General features: G+C 43.4%; 1 protein-coding gene across 1 annotated transcript; it reads left to right on the plus strand.

Moving 5' to 3' along the window:
• The first annotated feature begins 1,440 nt into the window (after window positions 1-1,440).
• Window positions 1,441-8,374, plus strand: LOC120915502 (lymphocyte antigen 6E-like). Its single transcript, XM_040326064.1, has 3 exons — window positions 1,441-1,568; window positions 4,489-4,608; window positions 7,812-8,374. The coding sequence occupies exons 1-3, from the start codon at window positions 1,511-1,513 to the stop codon at window positions 8,018-8,020; spliced, it is 387 nt and encodes a 128-aa protein (XP_040181998.1). The 5' UTR covers window positions 1,441-1,510; the 3' UTR covers window positions 8,021-8,374.
• Window positions 8,375-9,000: the final 626 nt, after the last annotated feature.

The raw sequence follows: 9,000 nt of genomic DNA on the forward strand, positions 1-9,000 counted from the left end.
TTTTGAATTTGGCGCCGTTCTCCGCTCCCGTGCGTCGTAACGTCGCAGGGAATGGAGATCGGCAGCACACAGAGGCACTGTGTGAATCGAGCGAGGACCCGCTCGCTCACACAGCGCGGTGGCATCGCTGGATCCAGGGACAAGTAGGTAAACCAAGCCTGTGGATTCAGCGAGGCGAGCCCGAGTCTGACTCGGGGTTACCGATCGTAGCCCAAAAATCTCACCCCGAGTCAGACTCTGGAAAACCGCCAGGGGGGTTAAAGGGGTTGTAAAGGAATTTAGTTTTTTTTCATAATAAGCATCCTTTACCTGCAGACATTCCTCTTTTCACTTCCTCATTGTTCGTTTTTGCTCAGAAGTTGCTCTATTTCTTCTCTGTTCTGTTCACTTCCTACTTGATTGTTACTCACCACCGTGAAGGGAGGCTTTACTGCGGTGGTCAGTAACGTGCTCACCCCCTCCTGGCAACTACATCTGTGTAGCAGGACGCTCTCTACGTGTTAGAGACTTCAAGGAGGTGTGAATTACTGGGCGTGCCGCAATGCATACTGGGAAATGTAGTTCTTACATCAACGAGCGTCGCAAACCAGGAAGTGAATGAGAGAACAGAAACTAGAACGCCGGAGGTAATAAAGATGAAGGAATTTAATAGACATTAATTTTAGGCAAAACATTTTTTTCCATTACAACTCCTTTAAGGTGAAAAAACACCTGGCAACGACGCCCCCCCCCCCCAGCCCCCTTGTTTTACTTACCTGAGCCTGTTCACCTGCTGTGCACATCCCCCGACGTCCTCTTCTAAATGGAGCCTGGCTGTTGATTGGCTAGATTGGCTAGATTGATAGCAGCGCAGCCATTGGTTCGCACTGCTGTCAATCACATCCAATGACACAGCACGCCAGAGGTCGGGCCGAGTGATACAGTCGGTGGCTATAGTCACCAGCTGTATCACGGGTGTGCGCCCACAATCTAGCCCCCTTGGGAGAGAGCTTCCCATGAAGGGGGTGAGTTATTGCAGGGAGGAGCCGAGACAGCCGCCGAGGGACCCCAGAAGATGAGTATCAGGGCCACTCTGTGCAAAATGAACTGCACAGTGGAGGTAAGTATAACATGTTTGTTATTTAAAAAAATAACTTGATTCACACCACTTATATTTGAATATGATTTATAGACTTTCAGGGTGTCACAGAAGTAGATTAAGAATACTTATAAATAATCCCTGTTTTCGTTATAATTTCATAGTATAACATTGTTACTAACTAATTGTGATGAATCACTTAGGTGAGATGAATGGTAAGACACACTGTTCATAAACAAAATCTGAAAGCTGCAGATTATTTCATCTATAGTAGAGTATGTCATTAATCATACATAAAACCTCCTAAAATATGTTATAGAAGAAAATTCTCAGACCCCGCCTTGTGTATAGGAGGATCCCTTTCTCATACTTATAAAAAGACAAGTCTATCCAAACATCAGCTTTCCATAATATTCCATCTCTTTCAACACAATGAATTTCTTCGAAGTAGGATTATTTTCACTGAGTGCCATGTTGACTATTTCAGGAGGTAAGTTATACATTCTTCAAGGATATCTAAAATGATATTTTATTCACAGTTTCCAGATATTTTATGCAGTTAAAGACCAATGCCACCTATACCTGGAATTACAAGGGCACTGCTGGATTAAACCCTTCTTCTTTCTTGGAGACTCCATAAATGAGATTTCCTTTCATTAATTTGGAAAAACAATTAATATCTCGTACACCCCATTTGGGTGGTTATATCACAGCAGCTCTGCGGGTGAGAGACTGATTTTTTCTGTGGCACAGAGATAATTTGTTAAATTTGCTTAATTCATTTTCTGTCCCACAATGATACAATAAAAAAGTTACTTTTACTTTACACAGATAAACTCTGCAATTATTTGCTCAATATACATTGTAGAGGGTGACACCAGCATTTAGTTCTGCAAAGCCATAAAAATGTGAACACAACTAGGAATTATAATATTTTAACAATGAAGATCCTAAATTATGTAAGAAGTCACAATGTAATGTTGGTTTTAGGTGGATTTTAATGCTGATTTATTGTTTAACTAACCGCATCATATGGGTTTGCTTAATGTGTATGTCCAGGCATTAACCTCAAACCTCCATCTTCCTCTCTAGTGCATGTCCCAGTAAATTTTTTCTGTTTTAACCTTGTTCCAATAGCATCATTTCCAAGTCTATAACATTTTTGCAGGGGTAGCTGCTGGAAGGTCAATTTCTAATAACATGTATCTGGATTCACGTAGATTGCCGCAACTTTAAGGCGGCGTAGCGTATTATATTTACGCTACGCCGCCTTAAGTCAGAGAGGCAAGTACTGTATTCACAAAGTACTTGCCTCCTAACTTATGGCGGCGTAGCGTAAATGGGGCTGGCGTAAACGCGCCTAATTCAAATTAGGCTGAGTGGGCATGTTTCATGTTAATGGGGGGTGACCTGACGTGATTGACGTTTTTACGAATGGCGCATGCGCCGTCTGTGTACATATCCCAGTGTGCATTGCGCCAAAGTACACCGCAAGGTCGTATTGGTTTCGACGTGAACGTAAATTACGTCCAGCCCTATTCACGGACGACTTACGCAAACGACGTAAAATTTTCAAATTTCGACGCGGGAACGACGGCCATACTTAACATTGACTAGTCCAGCTATTTGATGGAATAACTTTACGCCTGAAAACACCTTACGTAAACAGCGTATCTTTACTGCGACGGGCGCACGTACGTTCGTGAATAGGCATATCTAGTCATTTACATATTCTACGCCGAACTCAACGGAAGCGCCACCTAGCGGCCAGCTTAAATATTGCACCCTAAGATACGACGGCGCAGGCTGTCGTATCTTAGCTAGGTTTAAGTGTATCTCAGTTTGAGAATACACTTAAACTTAGGACGGCGCAGATTCTGAGTTAGGTCGGCGTATCTATCTGATACGCCGGCCTAACTCTCTCTGAATCTAGCTAATAGACTTGCATCTCCCAGTAGATAGGCTTGATCTCTTCTACATATGATGTGTGGGCAGGTGCTTTAAAATCAAGGCAGCAGCATAGATTTGCTGGGAAATTAAATCAAAGTATGCATGTAGAGTAGGACAGGGGGAGCTAGGGGATGGAAGGGGTTCTGTAGTTCAGCAGGCACAACTGAGAATGCTGATTAGATTTTCAGTGTGACTTTGGGGTTGGTTTACTAAAGCTACATAGGATGTTAACCTTTCAAGAGCTTAGTAATTTTGGTGGAATTTCAGTGTGCAAAAAATACCCAACCGATACAAGGAAAATAAAAAAAAAACAGCGGGGCAGATCCTCAAAGAAATTACGCCGGCGTATCTGTTGATACGCCGCGTAATTTCAAATTTTGCGTGTCGTATCTTTGTTTTGGTATCCACCAAACAAGATACGACGGCATCTGTGTTAGATCCGACAGGCCTTAGTACGCCCTCGGATCTAAGATGCAATTTTCCGGCGGCCGCTGGGTGGCGTTCACGTCGTAATCCGCGTCGAGTATGCAAATTAGCTTTTTCCGACGATCCACGAACTTACGAGCGGCCGTCGCATTCTTTTACGTCGTTTCTGTTCGGCTTTTTCCGGCGTATAGTTAAAGCTGCTGTCTGGTGGCGTACTCAATGTTAAGTATGGCCGTCGTTCCCGCATATAATTTTGAAAATTTTACATCGTTTGCGTAAGTCGTCCGTGAATGGGGCTGGACGCCATTTACGTTCACGATGAAAACAATGACGTCCTTGCAACGTCATTTGGAGCAATGCACCATGGGAGTTTTGATGGACAGGGCATGCGCAGTTCGTTTGGCGCGGGGACGAGCTTCATTTAAATGAAACACGCCCCCTACTCGCCGCATTTGAATTCCGCGCCCTTACGCCGCAAGAGATACACTACGCCGCCGTAACTTACGGCGCGAATTCTTTCAGGATTCAAAGATTTGCAAAGTAAGTTACAGCGGCGTAGCGTATCTCACATACGCTGCGCCCACGCAAATGTATGTGGATCTGCCCCAGCATTTTTGCTTGCACATGATTGTATAAAATCAGCAGATCTTGATCCTCATTCACTAAAAAGTGAGGCAGATTTTCTTGTCAGGTGCAACTTCTCTTGCAAAGCGAATTTGCCTTTAGTAAATCACCCCCTTTGTGTTCTCAGCCCAAACAGGAAGCTAGGTACACACTGGATATCTGGCAGGTTATTACATATTTTTATTCTATTTAATGTGTTTTTAAGAGGGATAACATATAAGGATACTTATGTTTTGCAGAGAATCACACATTCTGTGGTTTGGATCTGTCCACTGTACCTTTGGGAACATGTTACATCAGTTTTTAGGAGAAAAACATGTTCCATCCAATTTAGGACGAGATCTTGTTGACAGAAATCTTGTTACCAGTACTTTACACCAATCTCTCACTTTTATATTTTTCTATTTTAGTGGCATCTTTACATTGCTATTCATGCACTGATGTGAAAAACAACACTCTGTGCAACCAACAGCCAACAGTGATCTGTAACTCCTCTAGCCTGTGTTTTACACAAATAGACAAAGCAGTACGTAAGTATATGACTTCTTTGGGTGTCAATATAATTGTTCATTTTCTAATGCTTGTTGCAATATGGAACGCTTAGGCCCAGATTCTCAAAGGCGTTACGACGGCGCAACACCATTAGCGCCGTCGTAACACCTCATCTGGCCCCGGGTATCTATGCGACTGATTCTCAGAATCAGTTGCGCATAGGTACCCATTAGATCTGACAAGCGTAAGGCTGTTACGCTGTCAGATCTTAAAAGTAATTTTTTTTCCCGCCGCTAGGTGTCGCATCGTCGCTTTTCCCCGTCGTCTATGCAAATGAGGTAAGTACGGCGATTCCCGAACATACGCGAGGTCGACCCAGCGAATTAACGTCGTTTGCGTAGCGTACCCGACGCGTAAGGTTGCCCCTGCTAATTAGCAGGCGCAACCAATGTTAACTATGGCCGTCGTTCCCGCGTCGAATTGAATAAAAATTACGTTGTTTGCGTAAGACGTCCGTGAATGGCGCTGGACGCCATTTACGTATACATCTAGGCAAATGATGTCGGGGCGACGTCATTTAGCGCAATGCACGTCGGCTAATTTACCCGACGGAGCATGCGCAGTACGCTCGGCGCGGGAGCGCGCCTAATTTAAATGGTGCCCGCCCCATTTGAATTGGGCGGGCTTGCGCCGAGCAATCTAACGCTACACCGCCGCAAGTTTACAGGTAAGTGTTCTGAGAATCAGGATTTAAACCTGTAGACCTGCGGCGGTGTAACGTAGAGCTCATATATTACGCTGCCCAGGAGCAGCGCTAATGTATGAGAATCTGGGCCATAGTGTCTAATATACTGAAGATAAAAAAGAAGTGATGTAAATCTGTGTCAACTTCTGACATCCAATCATTTGCAAGGGCAGCTGTTTTTTAGGAGCCGACAGCTGCAAAGGATGCCAGACCTTGTAGTTTTCTATTCACTTCACTCTGTGAGTGAATTACGTAACTGGCCTGGGTGGGCAATTTTGAGATTTCTTGCCTGACCTGTTTCATTGGGATGGTAATCATATTTTTGCCTTGTTGTTTTGTCTCAGTTTGACTTAATTTATATGTTGCTGGTCATGTACATTGAGGGACAATTTACACCATGAATCACACAGAACTTCTCTGTGCATTCCTGTGCGATTCACATGCAATCTGGGCAGGGGCGGACTGACCATTCGGGCACTCGGGCACTATGCCACTAGTAGGGCCCCATCAGGGTTGCCAGCCGCAGTAAAATCTGAGACAGTATGTAAAAATTTGTGTTTTTTTACATCTGTCCCTGAAACGTCCCTTACTGGCATCCTTTTGGTCTAAAAATCCCAAGATTATATCTGCCATGCCTCTCCAGTACCTTTTCCGTATGTGTATTCTGTGTGTATACTGTGTATGTATACTGTATGTGTGTGTATACTGTGTGGCCCCATAATCCTCTATTGCCTGGGGGCCCATAATCCTCTATTGCCCGGGGGCCCCATAATTTCCTATTGCCCAGGGGCCCCATGAGTTGTCAGTCCGCCCCTGAATCTGGGTGTGGTGCGATTTCACCCAATTCATTTGAATGGGCGGAAATCGTTGCCGGACTATAGCCAAAGTATTGCAAGAACTACTTTACATAATGCAGAGTAACCGGATCACATGGTACTTCTGTACAACGCAATCCAGTGCAGACAAGCGCACTGTGTTTGCAATCTGCATTTGGGGTGTCGTTAGCATTGCACTGGCACCTGCTGCAGATCACAAGTGCGTTGCATTTTGAAAGCGGTGCACGGAATGTGGGTTTCCAGCACCACGTTCTGGTGAGAACAGACCCTTAAAGGGTTTGTAAAGGAATTTTTTTTTATCTTAACCTCCCTGGCGGTATGATTATTTCAGAAAAAAAGGTGCTGAAAGTGGTACAATTATTTGCAAGGAAATTTGGCGTTTTATATTGTAGGTCTGTAATTCTTAGGAATTACTCACTTAAATCTGACCAAACAAGAATCTAATAGGCATCCCGGCTATGACATTTTTTTAAAAACAAAATTATAAATTATAATATAATAAATAATTATAAATAATTATAACAAATAATATAATTCTAATAAAAATTATTCAATAATGTAATCAACTCAAAATCACTGAAATTTGCTCAGTTGCAGAATTGTCGCTGTCATTTTTTTTTTCATGCCGAATTTCCCCACAAATCGCTATCGCACAATTCTGCAAGTGATTCTAATTTATTATCGCTGTTTTCTAGCTGCTTTAAAACCATTTTTGACATAAAGGGACACTTTTGGTTGCTATGGACAATCTACAGTTTGCAGGCAGAAAGAACAGTTTTTATTATATAAAAGAACATGTAGGACACTGGACAGACCACTAGGGACAAGGGGGAGTGTATTTTTCACATACAGTACGGTAATCTATAAGATTACAGTATACTGTATGTATAGTGTTTGTTTACCTTTTTGAATTTGGCGCCGATCTCCGCCCCGTGCGTCGTAATGTCGCAGGGAACGGAGATCGACGGCACAGGAGGGCACTGTGTGAATCGAGCGAGGTCCCGCTCGCTCACACAGCGCGGTGGCATCGCAGGATCCAGGAACAAGGTAAGCCAGTGCACGCTGCAGGCTCTGCATAGCTACCCCGAGCGTGACTTGGTAATACCGATTCCAGCCCAAAAAATCCACCCTGAGTCACGCTCGGGAATACCGCCAGGAGGGTTAATAGCTTCCTTTACCTTAATGCAGTGCTGTTTTCATGTCCTCATTGTTCGTTTTAATTCTTCTCTGATCTCAACACTTCCTGGTTGTCTGTTTCCTGATGACCACAGTACTGGGAGCTTTCTCTCTGTGGTCACTAATCAACGAGGTGTGATTACCGTGTGTCTAAAACCCCTCAGCACCAATCAGTTTCGTTTTCCAAACCATCACTGCCCTGTATTGGCTCTGTAGCTCTGTACATCACAGAAGCAGGAAACAACATGCAAAAACGAAACTAGAAACTGCAGGTACATTATATGATTGATTTTTATCTATTTTTAATATTTTTTAAAGGGAATCAGTTAACTATTATGTCTCTATACCCTGTAAACAGTCATTTCAGCAAAAAAAAAATGTTTCCTTTACAACTCCTTTAAACTCTAATAAAAATTATAATGTAACAAAAAAGGCAACTTGATCATCCAATGTTTCTTACTTGCCTATTTGTGTTTGTATTCAGTTCACAATGTGAAGATTACCAAAAAATGTGTTCAGGAGAGGGAATGCAATCCAACAAACTACAATGTATTTGTGGCCTCTAAGCACACATCCTGCTGCTCTGGAGACTTCTGCAATGAATATGCGAACGGCAAGACCAATCTAACATGCAACACCTTCCTCATAATGGCGGCAGTACTGGTGCTTGGAATCTTCAAGAAGATGGAATAATCTAAACCAGTCTTATGAAAACAAGTCTTATGAAAACAAGTCTTATGAAATTTGAAGGTTTTTTTTAGATTTGTATAAATCCAGGACACTAAAATATCTGCAAAATGTTCTTAGATGTGTTTTTAAAAAAAGTTACCTTGAGCCATGCATGAAAATGTCTGCAAGAGCAATAGTCTACCTTGCATATAGCAGCCAATCAGATTCCCTAATCTCTTCTGGCACTTTTATCTATGAAGCCTATTAAATACTGAAAATCTTTTTTCTGGAATTCCTCATCAAAACTTGCAATGTACTTCCCGGTATGTGTGTGTGCCTGCAGCCTTTCAGCTAAATATAGAGATTTCCGGCTCTTGACTTTTTTCCTTAGCATATTTGGCATGAGATTTGGGGATTTCGCTGCTCTGCTGCTCGCTGTTCTCTTTACTGGAGACTTACATACCAGAAAGGAGAGCCCTGCCTCTACCAAGATGGTCACCTCTGCATAGAGACATAGGGCCAGATTCACGTACAGCGGCATATCTTTGAGCGGGCGTAGCGCAGCTCATATGCGCTACGCCGACGTAACATAGAGAGGCAAGACCAGTATTCACAAAGCACTTGCTCCCTAAGTTACGGCGATGTAGCGTAAATGGGCCGGCGTAAGCCCGCCTAATTCAAAGTAGGCGGGTAGTGGGCGTGATGTATTACAATGAAGAGTGACCCCATGTAAATGAAGCGCCAAACAAACGGCGCATGCGTGCGCATGCTCAGAATCGCATCGAATTTACTCCCTAAGATACGCCAGTTCAATGCCTACGACACGAACGTAACACCTACGCCCAGCCCCATTCACGTACGACTTACGTAAACGACGTAAAATCCGACAGCAGTTCCGACGTCCATACCCTACATGACTTAGACCAACTATTTGATGGTTTAACTTTACGCCGAACGTACGCCTTACGTAAACGGCGTAGCTTACTGCGACGGGGTGGCGCCAT

Source organism: Rana temporaria, chromosome 10 (genome assembly GCF_905171775.1).
Source record: "Rana temporaria chromosome 10, aRanTem1.1, whole genome shotgun sequence".
NCBI classification, from domain to species: Eukaryota; Metazoa; Chordata; class Amphibia; order Anura; family Ranidae; genus Rana; species Rana temporaria.

Excerpts from the sequence above, each read along its gene's own strand:
- LOC120915502 (XM_040326064.1), top strand. The coding sequence starts at position 1,511 with ATGAATTTCTTCGAAGTAGGATTATTTTCACTGAGTGCCATGTTGACT. Across the intron at positions 1,569-4,488 it reads CATGTTGACTATTTCAGGAG|TGGCATCTTTACATTGCTAT; the intron begins GTAAGTTATACA and ends TTTCTATTTTAG. Across the intron at positions 4,609-7,811 it reads ACAAATAGACAAAGCAGTAC|TTCACAATGTGAAGATTACC; the intron begins GTAAGTATATGA and ends GTTTGTATTCAG.